The sequence below is a fragment of the Ambystoma mexicanum genome, chromosome 6q, assembly GCF_040938575.1.
Source record: "Ambystoma mexicanum isolate Mex_15411 chromosome 6q, UKY_AmexF1_1, whole genome shotgun sequence".
NCBI lineage: Eukaryota > Metazoa > Chordata > Amphibia > Caudata > Ambystomatidae > Ambystoma > Ambystoma mexicanum.
In genome coordinates, this window is record NC_090937.1 from 21,455,646 (window position 1) to 21,476,150 (window position 20,505).

A 20,505-nucleotide genomic window follows, 5' to 3' on the forward strand; every position below is an offset into this window, starting at 1 on the left:
TGCAGTTCTGGGAACCGAAATATGTGGGGGCATCCATCTTGTCCCCATCAATGCACTACAAGTCCAATCCCCAATGTTAGCCTATGGGAGTGTGTGAGTCTGGTGCCACAAGCGCCACGTCTGACTCACAAGTGGGTCTTTGGAGGGATGGAGAGGCCCTTGAGGGCCATGTATGTGATCGTGGCCTGGCTCCAGCCTGACATCTTGGAGGGCTGGCGACATGAGGGGCAGGAATCATGACAGCACTCCCCCCAACCTCCCCCAAGGCCCCTCGCAAGGTGCTCTTCTGTCTGGTCCTGGTGTGGTTGGATGGTTTTGATGAAATCGTCTAAGCAAGCGAGGTGCATGGATGTACTCACAAGGCTCCCATGTCCTGTCTTGTGGACCACACCCCTTCCAGTCTACTAAGTAGTATAATTTGGATCTGACGTACTTTCAATCTAGGATGTCCTTGACTTCAAATTCTGGCTCCCTGGCGACTACTACTGGCTGCGGTGGCGTTGCTACCCGGGTCCCAGGTTGAACAGGTTTAAGGAGAGACACGTGGAAAACAGAATGAATTTGCATGTTTGACGGCAAAGCTAGTCAGACTGCCACAGGATTTATCACGGAGGTGACGGTGAGTGGACCCGGGTATCTTGGACGGAAAGTTCGGGCTCCTTTAATGGACACATGTTTAGACACAAGCCAGACTTTGTCTCCCACTTGGTAGTTGGGGGCCTTTGCTCGGTGTTGATCAGCAAACTTCTTTTGGCGATTCTTAGCTTGAAGTAGGTGTTCAGCTGCCCTTTTAAAGGTTTGAGAAATGGTTGTGTGCAAGGTTTTGACTGCTGGCATTTCCAGGGTTGTGGGAACGTCCAATTCAGAAGTACATGGGTGCCTGCCATACATGGTATAAAAGGGTGTCTGCCCAGTGCTGATGTGTAGGGAATTATTATAAGCATATTCAGCTATCCATAATAGGTCGAACCAGCTTCCTTCAGCTTGGTGTAATATGCAACGCAGATACTGCTCGCGCGTATGATTTGTCCTCTCAGTTTGACCATCTGTTTGGGGATGGTGATGTCATGGGCGCTACTCCCGAGGGGCCAGGACTGGCCCAGCGCCCTCGGAAGCAGACCCGTCTTCCACTACTCCGGACCCAGCAGACCCCTACAAGGGGCCCTTTGGACCGTGTCCTGGCGCCTTTGGCGCCAGGCTCATGAAGGGTTTCAGTCCCGGCGCCATAGGAGCCGGGCACATATTGATAAACAGTGTAATAATGCTTGGGTGGATTTACCTGAGGCAGATCATGCTGCATATTTACCCAGAACAATCCAGTCTGGTTGAAGTCCCCAGCCATCAGGGCTGGGAGGAACTATTCCCTCCATTCAGGAACTCTTTTCTTACCTGGGTGGAACCGGTGGAAGAACACACACTGGAAGCACTTCTCTGCTATTTAAACCACGCCCGATGGAAAACACGTGCTTCGCGTTATTCTGCAGCAGCAGCAGGACGCTCACCGAGTCGGCTCCTGCATTCCAGGTCCAGAGTCATCTTCAGCTTCCGCGCAGCAACCTGTGGATGAAGAAAGACACAGAACAATACTTACCAGATCCCGGAATCCAGTCACCGACAAAACCTGCAAAGAATAAACATAAGGTTAGAAAAGTGCAACTTGCTCGCAGCCGCGCCCGCTTACCTGATCCATCCGTGATTGCAACAGAGCTAACCGCGGCCTTCTCTTCGGCAGCTTCTCTGCACCTGAAAGGCAAAGGACATAATTAAAAAGGGGTTCGGGTGAAGGCAGTCGCATTCATCTTAACTTACCAGTTTTTGCACGCGCAGAAGCGGCCGCATCAACCGCAGCATCCCAGCACCTGAAAACTAGAAAAAGGACATTATTAGAGGTGGCATTAAAAGCGTCCAACAAACATTATACTTACGTGCATCGGCACGTGCAGCGGCAACGGAAAACTACGCCCACAGCATCCCGAGGCCTGAAACAAAGGAAAAGGGACATTATTGAGGTGCCCATCTTTTAAAGCCTAAAGACTACAGTATACTTACAGGCATCCGCTCGTGCAGTAACGGCGGCATCGCTCTTCGGCATCCCAGCACCAGTGCCACAACTAAGGCCGCAAAAGACTTGAGCCTCAACACTGAACTCATCCAGTGACGTAACTGGAATCCACGCACCCCTGCACCAGACGCAGGATGGAGAGCTCAGCATTTATAAGCCTAAGGTGAGAGCTCGCCGAGACAAGTAGAAAGCTAGGCTGTGGGAGAAACTGGCGATTGGTGGGAGAAGGAATCCCATCAAACGGTGATTAACCCTTTTTCTTCCACCTGCAGAAAACTTACCCTGCAAGTCAGACATTCGACAAGAGGCAGCCCAGTCCTGAGAGTCGTCCGAGCTCTACGCTTCTCAATTGAAGAAACGATAGCAGCCCAGCCGGGATCAGCGCCTCCGTGGGAATCAGGTGAGCGTTACAGGTGACTGGTGGATTGCCAGATGTCGATCTGGGCCATAGAGCAGCATTTTCTCCAGAAGTTAGATACGAATTGAGTATCTCGGTCTGAGACCAAAACTGAAGGAAACCCATGGAGCCGTACGATGCCTTCAAGAAATACCTTTGCCAGAGTGGAGCATTTGGGACCCCCTTAAGAGGAATGAAATGTGCCATTTTTGAAGAATAGTGTTAAACCCTTGACTGGGTGGTAAGTCAGTAATAAAATCGAGGGACGTGTGCCAGGGTGCTGGTGGGATTTCCAATGGTTGTAATAGCCCAGCCGGTTTCTGCTTGGATGACTTGTTTTGAGCACACACTCCACAAGATAGGATGAATTGGATAATGTCTTTACGCCACGTGGGCCACCAATAATTTCGTTTTACTTTGGCTAGGGTTTTAGCGATTCCGGGATGGCCCTCGATCAAGGAATCATGATAACCGGACATGACTTGTTCTCGTAGTTCTTGGTTTGGTAAGAATAAACAATTCCTGAAGTAGGGCAAATGATCTTTTATCATGTAATGTTCTCCTTGTGCACTCCACGCTTGTAATTGCTCCGGACTCATCAGGTTTTGGATTTCTTCATGTAATTCTTTCTGAGTTATGGTTGCTGTGATTCCTAGGAGCTTGTCACTCGGGATGATTGCTATTGGGTCAGGGGTCTGATACCCTTGCTCTTCCACCCCCATACGGGAAAGGGCATCGGCCTTCCCGTTTTTCACCCCTGGTCGAAATGTAATCACGTAGTCCTATTCAGCAAAAAAAAGAGCCCAGCGTAGTTGTTGTGAGGATTGGGCCTTTGCCGTTTTTAGGTACTGGAGGTTCCGGTGGTCAGTTATTACAGTGATTGTGTGTCTGGCGCCCAAGAGGTAGTGCCGCCATGCCTTAAAGGCTGACTTAATGGCCAGGAGTTGTTTGTCTGTGATAGCGTAATTGAGTTCAGGGGGTGTGAATTTACGCGACCAGAAGGCAACAGGGTGTAACTGTCCTGTTTTGGGGTCCTTTTGTGAGAGGACTGATCCCATAGCCATGCTTGAGGCGCCCGTTTCCACTAGGTATGGGAGATCAGGATGATGGTGGTGTCCTGGAAAGCATCCTCGGCTTCTGTTGTCCACTGGAACTTTTTGTTGCTTTTCCTTAGTAATGATGTGATGGGATGCACGATTTGCGAAAATCCTGGGATGAACCGGCGGTAGAAGTTTGCAAAACCCAGCATAGTTTGTACCCCCTTGAATGAATTTGGGGATGGCCAGTTCAAGATAGCATCTACCTTGTGTACATCCATTCGGATTCCATTCGGGCTGAGAATAAAGCCCAGGCATTCCACCTCGGAGATGTGGAATGAGCACTTTTCAAGCTTGGCGTAGAGCTGGTGTTGACAGAGTTTCTCCAATACAGATCGGACGTGTTTAACGTGGTCCTGCTTTGATGCGGAATATACTAGGATATCGTCGATGTACACTAGAGCACAGACATCAATCAATTCCCGTAGGACATCGTTCATGAAGTATTGAAATGCAGCAGGCGCGTTGTAAAGGCCAAAGGGCGTTACTTGATATTCGTACAAGCCGTATTTGGTGGTGAAAAGCGGTTTTCCGTTCATCCAAGTTTTTTACGTGAACAAGGTGATATGCCCCCCTCAGGTCTAGTTTTGTGTAGATTTGGGCATCTTTGACTTGATCAAGCAATCCAGGGATCAGTGGCAGGGGGGTCGCGATTTTTTACGGTAATCTGGTTCAGTGCGCGATAGTCGATGCACGTTCTCAAGTCCCCCTCCTTTTTCGGTACGAAGAATAGAGGACTGGCTGCTGGAGACTTCGAGGGACGGATGAACCCGTTGGCCAGGTATTGGTCAAGATAGGCCTTCAGATGCTGGTTTTCTGGTTCCGTGAGTGCGTAAATTCGCCCACAAGGGATTTGTGCGCCGGGTATAAGGTCGATTTGGCAATCGTATGGTCTATGCGGTGGCAAGGTATTAGCCTGTTCTTTCTGAAAGACATCTTGAAAGTCCTGGTATTCAATTGGTAGGGTGCCGATTGCCACAGTCGCAAGCGTGGAGGTTCTGGTGTCTATTGGTTGTTTCTCTTGGCGATAACATGTGTGGGCGCAAGTCTCGGGAAAGGCCAATTCTTTTGCTCGCCAATCGATTCGAGGATTGTGAGCTACCAACCATGGCATTCCCAAAATCAACCGGAACTGTGGTGCCTTAATGAGGTCGAAAACGATGGATTCTTGGTGTCCATCCTGGCACAGAAGGGTTAAAGCTGCAGTGCATTGGGATACTGGACCAGAAGCTATTTCCGTGCCATCGACTGTGGTAACAGTGTCAGTGGTTGATTTAGGGTGTAATGGAAGCCCCATCTTTGCCGCAAGATCTTGGTCGATGTAATTCCCAACGGCTCCACTGTCTATGTACCCTCTTACTGCGTGCATCCAAGATGGTTGTTGGTGATTGATCAAGACCACAGTGCAAAATGGGAGGTCTGTAGTTCACTTTCCCTGCTCGACAAGTGGACCCCTGTCAAAAACACCATAGGGGAGGAAAGTGTCGACACACTCCCCCGAACCCCGGAAGCCAAATGAAGTCGACCCTCCACCCGTGGTTGGCACAGATACCTGATATTCAAAACACAGGATACCACGTGGCAGCCAATGGGGGGGGGGGGAAGAGGGTTAGGGAGAGGTTGTGGACGGGGATGGGGAGGTTAAGGAAAACCGGATAGAGGGTTAGGAAAAAACCTACTGTGGATAGGATGGGGGAATAAACAGGGAAAAACCCTACACTGTCTAATATGATAAACCATGAAACATAACACACACGTAGATCACCAATATGCCCCCTTAATACAGGCTGAATAAGGAGGACCTTAGATAGTGTAATTGTTCTCTCTAATAGCCTCTTGATACAGGCACATGTAGTTATTACTAGGACATGGAATACATATAAGCAAGCGTGAATGAAACAAACTCATGGGCTATGATTGCCCAACATGAAGAACATGACACATGGCCCTTTTGGGCAAGCAAAAGCAACATAAACACTCATAAAACATGTAGGACCAAAGGTCTGATTTTCAACACCCACATAGTATGAACTCCAACACACATATATAATGAGGTAGCAGACCCCTAATGATAAACTGTATGTTGTACAGCGTGACCGCTGATTGCCTCCTTAGTATCAAACATTCAGTAATTCCCAGACCTGGTCTAATCAAGAGTTTGACCCATATGATATGCTTATAGAAGTCCTGCAAACATTGTCCCATCTTTAATTCATGAAAAGCAACAAAAGCATTGAGCACTTCTCTGTGCGTCTGGGAGACTCGCAAGCCGTCCCAGACGAGAAACGATGACGCCTTGATGGAAATGAGAGCGACCCCGCTCGCAGTGTCCGCGCCGGGAGAAGAGCAGAGCTTTAACGAAGCAGCGCGTGTCTTCTTGCTTCATGTGCTTAGCCGCGCGTACTTTCTAGGACCGCATAGTTCTCCGTGTGCTGCCAAGATTCCTGAATCCTGCTGTAAGCGCGCGCTGGACCGCACGAACCTCTGGCATGGCTTTGCCTCGTGGAAACAATAAGCCACACCTTCCGTGCGCCGTTGGCCCTTGATAAGCTGCTGTTAATTACAGACAGCTGGCCAACGCACACAGCAAGGACTACGATATGACAAAGGGCTGCTGGGAAATGTAGTTTTTCCAGCCCATGTACCAATACTAAGCTCTTTTCAGCTTTAAACACCTCTTTCGCCTCCACCATCCCATATTCCTGACAACCCCTACACTTGCCGAGGTGGGGAGTTTTCCGATTCCTTGATGGTATCTTCCTTGTCCATGTCCCCTACCGTCCTCCTCGGTGGCTTCACAGGGCACTCTTTAAGGAAATGACCTGACCTTCCGCAGTACAGACATAACTGCTGCTGTCTCCTTTTATCCCTTTCCGCTTTAGTCAAGGGGGATCTGACCCCCCCGTTTTGCATTGGTTCTCCTGAACCTTCCGTTTGGGCAGTATTGTCCTTTGAACGCACATACATAGGGCGAGGGTCCGGTCTGGTTCGATCTGCTCTTCGGTCCTGCAACCTATGATCTAGTTGAACAACAAGGTCAATGAATTCTGAGCAGTCTTTCGGAGGGTTCACTACTTGTGCAAAAACATCCTTGAGCTCCCCCCGTAACTCCTGATGAAATAACGTGGTTCTCTTCTCCACTGGCCATTCTGCTTCAACTACGAATCTATTGAACGTGGCTATGTATGTTAATAGCTCTTGATTCCCTTGGCATAGGGACAGAAGTTTGTTGTCTGCCTGCCCATGAGTATGACGGGCGAACAGCTTTTCCATCTCCTGCTGAAAGCCCCTGAAGTCATGCAGCAAAGGATTGTCTTGGGCCACAAAGGGTACAGACCAGTCCGCGGCGCTACCACTCGGGTAGGATAGCATAAAAGAGACCCGTGATTGGTCATTCGGAAAGGCCCCTGGCCTACAAAGGAAGTGCAGGCGGCACTGGTTCATGAACGTTGCAAACCGCTTGGGATCCCCCGTAAATCGTTCGGGCGGGGCCAAGGGACCTGACCCAGGAAGGGTTATCTGAACACGATTGGCTGATGGCGCTGGCATCGAGGGCACGCTTCCCGGCAATGGTGCATGCCCTGCTTGTGACTGGAGAAGTTGCCAGCTTAAATCATCAGTGCGTTCTTTGGCTACTATCAGCTCTCTCCTCAGGGTGTTGGTCTCCTGCCAGCTGCATGTATTTCGGAACGTAGCTGCCCCAACATGTGGGCTAACTGGTCGGTTTCTGACGTTTCCATGACGCCCAGGTGGATTTTGATGTGAGGCTTTGCGTTCTGTAATGCTCACCTGGAATCCACGGGGACGTCACTCAGCCTGTTCTGACCTCTTACGACCTCGAACCCTTCCCTGGAGACTATTCGACTGGAGACTGGGCCTGAAACACAGGATTTGTAGAGTTTAACTCCCTATTGTCTCTGTGTGCTTGAACCCATTCTTCCCCGGGGTCCAACCCTTCCCTTTGATCAACAGCTCACCTTCTTTTCTTGGATAGTGTGCTCTCCGTCCTGCCTTCAGTGCAGGGGGGCATTGATTGATGCAGGCTCGTTGCTGCCTAGTTACTTCACTGGCAAGATTCCGACAGGTAAGTATGAGTCTTTTGAACAGTTCTCGAACTTCGTTCCTTTCCTTCCTTAGATGATGGCCGGCGTCCGGGGATGACTGCGTGCTGCTGAGATGAGTAGCGCTGAAGGTGAGTGAGAGCGCGATGCACCCCTTTCGTATTTGCATTGAACTGAGTTCTTTTTCTGTGTCTTTTAGATGCCGCGATGTTTTCAGCGTGGATGCCTGTTATGAAGAACAAATGCGGTGGGTAAGCGCGGTATGTGGCGCCTCTAGATGTTGCCTCGCTAACCTGGAGTGTCTTTTCCCTCTTGCAGATGGATGAGAAGTTCTGGAGACAGAGTTCCCCCAGAGCGGCTGAGATTCAGGTAAGCGTTTGAAGCTCGTACAGTATTTAAAAATAAGCGAAGGTTTGCAGAATGCTTACTAATGCCTTTTTTCTGTCTTTTCCTTAGGAAGCGGCGTGCCGGAATGGGAATGACACTGCCGAAGATGCCCGCAGAACAGAAGGAGCGATGACTGATGGGCAGAAGCGCCGCAAGGTAAGGCTGTTCCTAACGGTGTTCTTGTTCTTGCAGGAGCTGAGCCCAGAAGAAAGATGCAGGCCTACTGGAGACCGATCCGAACACGGTGAGTGTCACGCTGCATGTTTCTCAGCCTGGGAGTGGCTTAAATAGTGTGTGGGTATCCCAGGTGCCTCTGGGTTGAACCACACCCAGAAGACTAGACTGCACATGCAGTTCTGGGAACCGAAATATGTGGGGGCATCCATATTGTCCCCATCAATGCACTACAAGTCCAATCCCCAGTGTTATCCTATGGGAGTGAGTGAGTTTGGTGCCACAAGCGCCAAGTCTGACTCACAAGTGGGTCTTTGGAGGGATGGAGAGGCCCTTGAGGGCCATGTAGGTGATCGTGGCCTGGCTCCAGCTGACATCTTGGAGGGCTGGGGACATGAGGGGCAGGAATCATGACAGCTACGCCCATGTCAAAGTCCCCTTTCGATCTTTGAAAGAAAGATGCAATACTCTGCAATTTCCACTAGATGTCAGACTATATGCAGAGCATGTGAATATAAGCAGATGCAATCATCATAAATGCTATTACGGTGATTAATGCATGTCGTATTGCCCATTCCTAGTGCCACGTGGCCCCTCGTCACAACACCAAATAAAGTTCTGGACATTTAATAAGGTTGTTTTTACAAATGAAATCCCAATCCCAATGAGGACCTAATCCAATTACCCTAGGTTACATTCCACGATGGTACAAGGGGCTCAGGCATGTAGAGGGTACCTAAAGATCATTCACCTTTATCGGGGCCTAGAAGACAATGCTGTTTAATATCATGGCAATTTACCACGAAGGAAGGTACAATGTGTTGCCTTGGTAGTCTACGCACTTCATAACTGCAGAGTACCAAGTGCCCCAGGACCAATAGCAAAGTGACTGTTGCAAATTTTGAGACATAGGCTAGCACAAAGGTTCTCTAACAAAGTGTTTTCATATCAGCTTCTCTGTATATTATTGTTGTGCATTGCAGTCCATGTAAACCAGACAATTATTACCAATGCCACCTCTTATGGACAGGGTTCTTCTGTTCTTACTGTGGCAAATCCATGGAATTCGTCCCCTTTCCCCAAAGGGGGAAGCACCTCCTTTGGGACTGGGGTGGTGAGACTCCGCTTAACATCCCTGAGGGTACAAGACAAGCTGGATCCACCTGGGGGTGACCACCCTCTGGGTACTGGCAATCCCTAAATAGTGATATGCGTTACCCTCTGTTATCCCAGGGCTCTGTTTTGTTGGTTACCTTGGAATTAATGTGTGTAATGATTTACCCCGTTTTACACCGATGGCTGGTATAGTTTCAGAACCCTTGCAGGCACTGTCTTCTACACGAGGCAGAGAATGGGGGAAACCCCCACTCCTCTCGTTACACAGGAGATGAGAGACACAAACTCAATGTGTGTTTTGGAAGGGGGCTTCTTGTCACGTGGCACAGTTCAAATAAAGTCACCAATAAATGACTGTACGGCTCCTCACCCGTGACACAGTTCCAGTGCCGTTCTCAGCAAAAGTCTTTTGGGCTTCCCGCCCGATGCACAGTGCAAGTAAAGCAAGCGGTCTACACATGTCCCATTGTTAACTATTTGAGAATTCTCTATACATGGTCTTGGAGGGACCAGCGCCATACTCGGCTACCCAACCCAATTCTTGCAATTCAGAATAAGGTTTGGGTATACCTTATAGTACCTGGGGGAGCGAAAGTCCATGCCTTTCAGAATTTCAATGGTTAGCGCAGAGTGAGGAAAACGACCCCCATTTTTACTAGAAATAGAATAGGGTTTTCGTTGTGCTAAAATAAAACCACATTTTCAAAATGTCATCTTGTCAGTCTCCTGTTTGAGACTTACCACACTGTTTCTGATGGGAAGTATTCAACCAACTTATTCAATTATATATATATATATATATATATTTTTTTTTTTTGTTTAGTCTAGTAGGCTTTTCACAAATAAGAAACCGATACAAAGAACAAAATAACGAGATAAAAGAAGAAAGAAATGAGTACAATCTTACCATAATTAAAAAAGGAAATTATTACATTTCTTCAATCTTACATAGTCATGAGAATAATGAAAAAGAAAAGCAAATGGCAATCATCCCATTAATCGCAAGAAAACACATAAAAATGTATACAGCGGCAAAATCAATTTGACCAAGTTGCCCCTCATGCGCCTAAGCAAAAACATAACCGTCAGAGTCACTTCGCCCAAGTACAACAGCTTCAGCTGCCCAAAGCCTGTGCAAGTCAATGTGTTTGAGTGTTTCAACAGAGATAGACTTGCAAAATCTACAATGATTGTCTGTAATTGTTTTGTCCCACTTTGATCTCCTTTCCAGGGTTGCAAACTGGTTAAGGCGAAATCACAGGTGTTCTGTATCTTTGGGCAAGGAAATAGAGAGATATCTATAAAAGCCTTGCACATCAATACAAAAAAGCTATTATTCTAGCTAAGTCGGCATCCTACAATGACAGGATTTCCAACGCCACCTCTGAATCTAAGGAGTTGTTCTCAATATTTAAAGAACTGGCCTTCCCGTTCACCAACACACAACCAGTCATCAAAGACGAGTCCTGTTGCACCAATGTTCAAAAAGCAATGATTAGCAAAATTGAACTCCTGCAAAAGAAAATCGACGACCACCACAACTACCTCTCCAAAATACAGATGTCCGCCTGCTCCAGCACAGCCAGCCAGCACAGCCACTGCAGTAAAAAAGCTCTTCTCCTTTAGGGAAGTAACAGAGTCAGAAATTCTTGACATCCAGAAAATCAAACTCTCAAATTGTAAAGGTGATGCCTGCCCAGCCACTTTAGTCAAAGATTGTGCGGATTCCCTAGCCCCATGCTTGACATCCTTCATCAATGTCTCCTGCAACACTAACGCAGTCCCTTCCTGCCTTAAAGAAGCTTGGGTTCGCCCATTATTAAAAAAAAGCCCAGTCTAGACCCTGAATCTCCCAACAACTACAGACCTATCACCACTGTCCCATTCCTTCTAAAACATGTAGATAAAGTTGCCCACCCCAAATACAACAGTTCCCTGAAGCAAACAACATCCTAGGCAAGAGGCAATTGGGCTCCCGCGCAGGCCACAGCATGGAGTCCACCCTATTGGATCGCAAGATCCAACTGTGTAACCTAGTTGACAAAGGCCAACCGGCACTGCTCCTCTTACTGGATTTGTCGGCTGCCTTTGATCTCGTGGACCATGACAGCCTGTGCAAACACCTTACAAATGTTGCTTACTTTTCCACCGAAGCCACAGCCTAGATCTCCTCCTTTCTCAAGGGGAGACTCATAAGGGTCTTCTCAGATCAGGCATGAGCAGCACCCACCACCTTACTCTGTGGTGTCCGCAAGGTTCTTGCACAGCCCCCATGCTCTACAATATTTTCACCCTTCCACTCTTCAAGGACTTGGATGATCGTGGGATAGCCTACACAAACTATGCCGACGACACCCAAGTCCTACTCCCCCTCACATGCTCCTATGCACAAGATGCTGCCGCCCTGGACAACATTTATGCAGCCATACAGACATGGAGGTCAGCTAATGGACTATTAACAGGGACAAAATAGAGATCCTCCTTGTAGGCTCTAAAGAATTGCTTAACAAACTTGACCCGCAATATCAGACTTTCATTATTGACAACACACCTATTAATGTGTCCCCAGCAGTCGGAACCCTTGGGGTCTATTTTGACTCAACACTATCCATGACTATCCATGACACTCCAGGTGAGTGCTATTGCCTCCGCATTCACCACCAAAATAGTCAATGCTGTGAAACCCTACCTATCCAATACTAACCGTTTAGCAATAGCTAGAGCCTCAGTTGGGGCAAAACTTGACTATTGTAATGCCTTACTCCTGGTTACCTCCTCCCAAAAACCTCCATAGGTTACAAGTTACAAAAAAAAACGCCCTCAGAGCCGCCCTCCGCATCCCTAAAAGGGAACACCTCTCTCAAGCTAGGAGGGATGCACATTGGCTACCAGTTAAAGAACGCATCCTTTTCAAAACCATGGCCATCACGCATAAATGCATCTCCCATACTGTCCCCCCCCCTACCTAGCAGAAAAGATAATTCCCCTCACTGCTGCCAGACCCATCCGCTCACACCGTGCCAACATGTTTGTCCCCACCTTCGATAGAACTAAAATGGGAGGGACCAGCTTCCATCATCTAGTGCCTAAACATTGGAATGCCTTGCTCACAGCTCTCAGAAATGAAGCCTTTAACACCATCTTTCACAAAGTTCTTAAAACCAAACTGTTTAATTTGCATAAGAATTTCATAAACCCGGATTCTGTTCCAATGTAACCAAGGGACATACTGTATACCTCTCTGCCTGAAACATACCTATACTTTGTATTGTACCCTATACTCAAATGTCTGCATTCTAATTTCTCTGTATTACCCCAGCAACGAAGTAGGTTTTCTGCAACAGCACCACGATGCCTAAGGGCCGATGAGCGCTTTATAAATGGAAATAAATAAATATACATAAGGTTGGCCCCTGCTTTCTTCTAAACCTTGCGTACTCTCTATATAATGTTACATTTCCTAGTAAATCAGCGGTTTCAGCCTAATAAGCAGTGTATAGTTTGCGCTTTACTACTCCCGGCATATACCTCCGGTCTTCCTGAGAAGAGCCAATCCTAGTGAGTATGCCACACACAGTATGCTTAAAGTGTGTCAAAGTTGTATGCTTATTGCATTGTTGACAATTCACCCAAGGGTAGATGGAGAGAATTGGTCGGGTGATTCAGCATTTTTGCATACTCAGCTAATTTTTTCCATAAGGCTCTCGCTGCTAAGGAGGTGAGGCCCAGCTCGTGTCTAATGACAACGATTGGCACAGAGTTGCTCTAACCCAGGGTTCTCTTCCATAATTGCCCTTAAAGAATGTTGAGCGGGGCACGCAGTTCAAATGGGACTATGCTCAAACCATATAGAAATACTGGTTCGGTAATTTGCAGGTAAAACTTAATCAGGGGTACCAGGGAGAAGCAACACAGTTGGTAATAGACTTGCTTCATCTTAGCCAGTAGGGTAGTGAAGCTCTCTCTAAAAAGGGCAATCCACACCCCCCTGGAAGCATTGTTGGTGAGATTGAAACCCAGGTACCTCATTGCTGTCACCCTTGGAATAGGTTGTTCTCTCACCCTCCAGCATTAAGTCTTGGTAATTCTCCTAGAAGAGAAGACGACCACCCTAGATTTCTAGCCATTAACCTGGAGATTGTTCTGTACTGCATATTGAAAAAATTGTTGCAGTTTTCTGTGAAGGCCAATCACTGTTTTGTTGAAAAGAATAATATGGTAGTGCCCGCCTCCCACAAAGCTGCAATGTCGGACACATACAGATTGAAGAGGGTCAGTGCAACCACACAGCCCTGCCTAAACCCAACAAATGTGAGTACAGGGGCAGAAGTTGTCCCATCCCTCGTCAACCTGACTCTGTGATAATTCCGTGTAGCGGCGCCAAGACCTGCACAATTCTCAGGGGGACCCTCCACTCGAAGAGCTTCCTCCAAAGCATTTCTCTCCTGACCGTATCGAAGGCGCTGGACATGTCAATGGATGCCATATAGACACTGCAACTAGTTTGTTCAATCTTGAGATGACCCTCACATGAACTTCATTCCATGGAATCCAACCCTTCCTCCAATGCAAATAGATGTTGCAAAAATGCCTCAAATATGTGGAAGTATGATTTCATTTAGTTTTAATGTACTGTTGCGTGCCAAATAGAAGTATAGGTTCACCCCTGGCCCTTGATCTTGCGACCCAATTCCCACAATGTGTCGTAAAGCGCTGCTTCCGTCATGCCCTTGAGGTCAGCGCTTGTGTGTTTACAGCGACCATCCCCCCCCCCATCCCCTTGCTCGTTTCACCTTGACTGACTTACATTTCTCATAAGCTTGTATCGTCCTGCCTCATGCAAGTTTCTGCAAAAGCTAAGCATGCCGGTGTCCACATAACTTTCCTCTGCCACGAGCCCTGCGAGAAGTGCTCGTGCAACAAGTCACCTTTCTTAAATCACATGTGCTCATTTGAAAATGTAACGCATGTTCCCATAGCACCTGGGAACCTATGTATAGTAATGTTATAAGTAACCCCTTATAGCGCACTTAGTCTCCGGTGACCTTTGTATCGAGTGTGGAAAATGAAGGGATGTGCATGTGCCACAGTGAAAAGTGCCTAAACACACAATTCCTAAGTGCAGCGAATCAATGTAGAGGGTTAGGGACACAGTGCTACGTCATGTTGATGCTATCACACAGGTTTAATCCAAAGAGGCACGTTTGTGCGCATGCGTATTTATCAGGACGTGAAGCAGGTTAAGTGGAATATGGGTTCTGGTGTGGGCAGTGGCATTTAATGCAACTAGAACTCCATCCGCTTGCACTCCGAAACACGCATGTCCAATGCAGCTTCGGCTCCCACGCTAGCCGCCTAGAGGTCATAAACTCTCACCTTTTCATGAGGTTTGTTATAATTAATATAGAACACATATGTTGGAAGAACAGACGTAACGTCACCCTACGGCCGGAGCTGTCATTAAGAGTGTGGTCTAATTCAGGATCATGCTTGTTTCGGGACTATGAAATGGAAGTGTAACACCCTATCACACTCCCTGGAACAATTGCCTGTGTGCCATATTGAATGTAATCTACTTCACTCCCGGACGAAGGCCTGTTCATACACTTCTCAGATCCATACGCAAGATGCACACATGCACTAATCAGCCATCGATGCACTCGCCCACCTCCCAACCCAACCGCAGGCGCACTCACTCAGCTAGCTAACCAACCAGCCAGCCACCCACTCAACAACCCACTAACCCTTCCACACAACCGCAGACCCTCTGACCTCTACATGGTTTCATGTATAACCAAAGCCAGCCCGATTCCCATGATTGAATGCTTGATGCATTGTTATTTTCTATGTACCTTTACCACTTCTGAGAGACTTCATGCGTTTCCCACCATCTTTTTTCATGCGAGCTGCACCGAGGGTATTAAATGCTGAGCTAGCGCTCTCCTGCCCTCTTGTTTTCTAGTTTTCTCACGCGCTAACACTCGTCCCTTTCTCTCACTCTGTCGCTTTTTTTTTTTTAACTATGTGGGTGATAGTCATATGGTCAGTGCCCCCTGCTGTTGCTGACATCTGCGTGGCCAGGGGGGGTAAAACAGATCTGGAGGTGGGAGTGGGGTTGCGGGGAGGAGTGGGGGGGTTTGGGGCGGGGGACAGTGTTTTTTTGCCAAAGCGGTTATTTACAAAAAAGGAAATGATTTGATTGTACTGACATTATGAAATGAGTGTCTTTAAAATGTGTAATGCCCATTTCTAGTGTTACCTTCAAGTATATTTTTTAGTTATAATATGAATTTTATGCTGGTGTTACTCAGCAAAACCCATTATCATTATCTACAATAACCAAATCATTTTTTTTGACGCGCGATCATCCTAAGAACGGCAGTCTGGTACATTCCATATCTACTCTTTCAAAATACCCTTATGAGACAGTATAAGAAGACCAAGAGCAACAGTTTCTATTTGCTTGAAATATCTGCCTTAAAATGGCTGTATGTTTAAATCTCAAAATACTTCATGCTCACAGGCCTTGACACTCTTTTCCCTTTTCACAATCTTCGCCCTAACATTAAAAGGTTTGTAACGTTGAACCATCAATGATGCCTTGGGCAGCCAATGGGGTCCAAACATCGTCTTTATAGGTTTTCCCCATGTTGCAGTTGTCTCTCCCACCACCGCCACCTCCTCTGCTTGTCTCATGTCAATAATCGCAAGAGGTTCCTGAATGAGTTCCTCTTCAAGGTATACCGTTATTTTAAGTATGGTTTAGTTTATAAAAACCTTTTCTACATGAAAATATCACCCTTTACATATAACTAATCCAAATGCATTACTATTCAGTGCTTCTGTATGTGCGTGTTATTCATGCAACGTCATTTCAATGATGGTAAACGGTCAACAATAAAACATCAAGTACAGCAGAAATCTCTGTAATATGATTTTATAATCCATTTCATTCATGCAAACTCAGCCCTGCAAAGTGTTTTGGCAGTGAAGGCCCAAATCAAATAGGTATCCTCGACTTGTACGTAATGTCGTCAACATGTTGCCTGCATAACTGTACCGCAGTAAATGAACTAAAACAGTTTGCTATTTAATGCCGGTCCATGCTGCGAAACCCTAGTATTCTTTTTTGTTTTTGTGATGTAAAAAACAGTTCAAATGCGCATATTGCTTTCAGTGATTTTCCTGTGCTGTATTGTTATTATTATACATTGATTCACAACAAGTGAGAGCAGCTGCCGCAGGCTTGAGGGGCACAGCCTTAAGCCCAGCTTTGTTCCAGGCAAAGGATGTTCCTCTTTTCGCACTGAAATGTGTTGCACTGTTTGTCCAGTGCCTAACCCAAATGTGTATTTGCAAATTCCCAGTGCAAAATGTAATACATTTTAAGTCCCATGTGAATTGATGTGCTTTGTTTACACAGGACGACGAAGATGCTGTTCACTTTGCCAACCGAGTGAAATCTGCTATTGCTAAACGAGGAGGACTGGTTGAGCTTTCTTGGTAAGAGCAGACCATGATTATTTCAACACTATCTTCAGATGAGGTCCATTTCTTGTGGATTGACGATGAAAAGGCGTAAGAGCACATTACGTAGGATCTAATGCATACAGGGCACTAAACCGGAGCATGCGTGGCCGGCTGCATAGGAACACAAAGCGGGGTGGTGGGGAAGTGTTTTTGCTGTGATCTGTTTTCTTATCCTGGGAACAACAAGAAACTTCAGAAGAGCCATTATAGCTTTTTTTTTCTCACATCTTGATTTGTATTTATCACCACCATCGCGGTTTATTCGGCTATAAGAATCCATCATACCAATATACAACCAAAAAACCAGTGGCCAATATAAACTCATGATTTAATTTAAAAATAAGTTAAAATCTAAAACATTGCTGAAGCTGGTCAGATGCCATACAGTTTCAAACATCGCATTCAAATCATGACTCCACTAATTCCATATATTGAATCATGGACTGATTTCCCTGTCCTGTATAACTGAAATCCGCTCCGTTTACCATCAACTGTAATTAACATAATTTAACTAAGTTGCTTCTTTCTGCAGCTCGCTAGCGAATGTCTGATCGCATACAACATTTTAATATATTATAAAGCCTCAATTTCCTGATCCACCTCTTCCAGGACCAGCTCAAATATTTTGCCAGTTCAAATGTCAAAAAATGTAATGGTGATTTACACACAAGTGGCACACTTGTAAGTCGGCGTATGTTTAGTCTTCTCAGTAAAAGTCACAACCTGGATTTATTGCCCTTCTATAGAGGGAGACATGAAGAGGAAGTTTATTTATTCTGACCGTGAGGGCACATGTTGCCTACAGCCCTATTCCAACATGAGGTGAAGTTGCTAACCAAAGCATGCTACAGTGTCCCCATCGAGGCAGGTTCTATGCTATCCAGGTAATCTTCATATTTGTTGGGCTTTTTTACCTCCAAATACCAGAAGAATACGTAATCAGGTTTACAACTAGTTACTGAATATAAGGCCCTTTGGGTAGCGTGTCATGCAGTGGATGGGAAGCAGAGTAACTCTTGCACCAAATAAGGGAACCAACTCAGGAAAATGGCAAAGGTTTCTGTTTTAATATCAATTGTCTAAAACAAGGAAGTTACAAGAGACATTGCACAAGCTCTCGGCGCATCATACAAATAAATCAGTTGTATAGTAAAAATTTGTCATACGTGACGTCGTACTACGTGGCAAATAAGAGAAACCTACGGGGGTTGTGAAACGCTCATGAGGACCATCTAAGTATACTTTCTATAAGGGGTTGGGTTGTGATTGGGTCTCTGTCAGGTGGACAACTCATGCCCATCCTTAGTGCAAGTCATCTTCAATACTACTCGGTGCACAGTATATCATTGGCTCTCAAACTAGAAGGCCCTTAGTTATATGTCCCTCTACAATTGGTTGGCATTCTTGTGCCAGTCGAACATTCGGCTCACTAGCAGCACGTAAGCTCATGCCCCAGGTGCCAGAAGGTGGACTTCACTGTACCTCCCCACCCAATCACCCATGCCTTCTGCATTGAAAATTGTCTTTGAACTTGGCCTTGCAAAGTATCCTTGCCACTGGGAATATAAGGGAGTGCGAGCATGCACTATCGTTATTCTGTGACTTCACACCCGCTTCTATTTCCATCCTTGGCTCACGTGACAGGAGACCCGATCTGGTCTATTTTTCAGCATTTAATTGTCTTAAAAGATTAATACTTGGCACCCGTGGTGTTCTTAACAAGCGCTGATGCAGCATCTCATGTTCACTGCCTTCAAGAATAGATATCCAGTCATGGCTGCTTCAGCCTTGACACCAGGCCAGACAGCCCTTCCAGACTCCTCCATGATCTCGGCTAATTCTTTGCTGCGACACAGCACTCGACTCTTCTCTTCATGGGTTTAAGATTACTAAAGTTATGACACTGATGTCCAGTTTCTATACAATGGCGGCTTCACCTGCAGTCTATTCACTACTCATAGCTAGCTTCTAAGATTACTTAATCTACTTGCATTACAGCATCTGTACAGTTATTGAACGACTTGCATTTTTGGCAGTGCTCTTCACACATGCAGTCTTTTTGCATATGAACGTTTACTTGATACTTTATTTTGTCCTCAGTTTCTATAAGGGTCCTACATCTTCTTCAGCTAGTCTTCTCTGTGCATCACGCTTGCTTCGTGTGACGTCACCAGCTCCTTTTCTTGCTCTTTTTCATATTCATTCAGGGATTTCATCCATGAGACTGTTATCTCTTCGGGAGTACATCTGATAGGGTTTTCTTAGTGAATACCGTCTTTGAATATTCTCCACAGAATGGTCACAACTGCTGGTGTCGAGCATGGCATAATCTCAGGCTTCCAGCATACCAGTGGGAGGCGGACGGGCCTTCCTGCACAGGCATTTGGCTGCTCCTCTACATTATCTTCTCCCTCAGATACCAATATTTCAAGGTTCATTTGTACTCACCCTTGTTGTGCTTGTTGCGAACATCTGGGCTAACCCATTAGTCACTCATCTAGATCTATGAGCATTTACTCACAAACTTTATCCAGGGTAAACTTTGTTCTTGGAATCTTAAGTATGTCTTTCGTCGCCCTTCTGCTGTAGATACAGGCATCCATGCAGAACTGCAAATGCTGACCTAATGTAACAAAAGTTTTAACTTGATCTTCTCCAGCATGGGGCCTGGCATGGATTCACATGCTAATGAATGTTCCCCGCCATGAAGCTGGGAATCCTCGGTAAGAAAAAGAAAGCAGTCTTGCTTTTAAAAGCTTGAACACTGCTTTTCTCTCATTATGCAATCACTGGAGAATGAGTCATAGTGCACCCATTCAATGACGATCGTCTCCCTGAGTCCCGCTCCTGGTGGCTATCTTCAGATTTTTGCTGCACGTTTTGGTGCAGGTAGTCCTTGTGAGTTGCTATTTGAGCTATTTTTCGTAATTGTTGTTTTTCAACGCCACAAAAAAAAAACAATGTGTCCTAAATCTTACGTCTGATGACTCGTAGTTAGTGCCAGTAGCAGCGAGCCGTTGCCAGTGAAGATCGACATCTACACCATCTGATTTTCATGTGAAGGCCTAGTGAGGCCTACATCACGCCTCGCCATGTGGGAGGAAGGCAAGATGAGTCTGTTCAGGCTCTGCTCCCGGTGTGGCTTGAGGAACATTTACTGGACAGGCACACAAGGTGCCTCTATTGTCTATATCCTGACCATGAGGAAGACCTATGCGACATCTACCAAAGTTTCCCAGCCAAGACTAAGAGGGACCGTTATTGACGGATGGTGGCGTGGCTGAAAGAAGACTGGTCCCCTGATGTGGCCTCTGTGCATGCTCAGGTGAGCCCCAGATGCAGATAGTCTCTGGAGCAATCGCCCTCAGGTAAGACGTTGAGATCGGCCGAAGGATGCATCCCTGCAGGGTGTCCTTTAGGCCAAGCGTCATGCTGAGGAGCCTTCAATATGGACGCTGTGGGTCCTAGTTCGGGGCAGATACGCTCTCCGTCACCATGTCCATCCATGGTAAGCTTGCCGGTGGGTGGTGTATTGTCTGTGAGACCTTCGAAGCATGGCTTTTTGACGAAGGATAAACCGGAAAAGCAAGGAGGCCACGTCAAAGTCCTCGTCGACATCTACGATTTCATCAGTGCCGATGGCACAATAGAGGCCCCCCATCGACGATGCCTTCGACCACA

General features: G+C 46.6%; 1 protein-coding gene across 2 annotated transcripts in view; it reads left to right on the forward strand.

Moving 5' to 3' along the window:
• Positions 1-20,505, forward strand: part of GPAT3 (glycerol-3-phosphate acyltransferase 3) — a 556,310-nt gene that overhangs the window by 519,768 nt on the left and 16,037 nt on the right. For both annotated transcript variants that reach the window (XM_069630394.1, XM_069630395.1), the window contains one exon: positions 16,718-16,797. In XM_069630394.1, the coding sequence (XP_069486495.1) occupies positions 16,718-16,797 (80 nt within the window). The remainder of the gene's footprint in view (positions 1-16,717; positions 16,798-20,505) is intronic.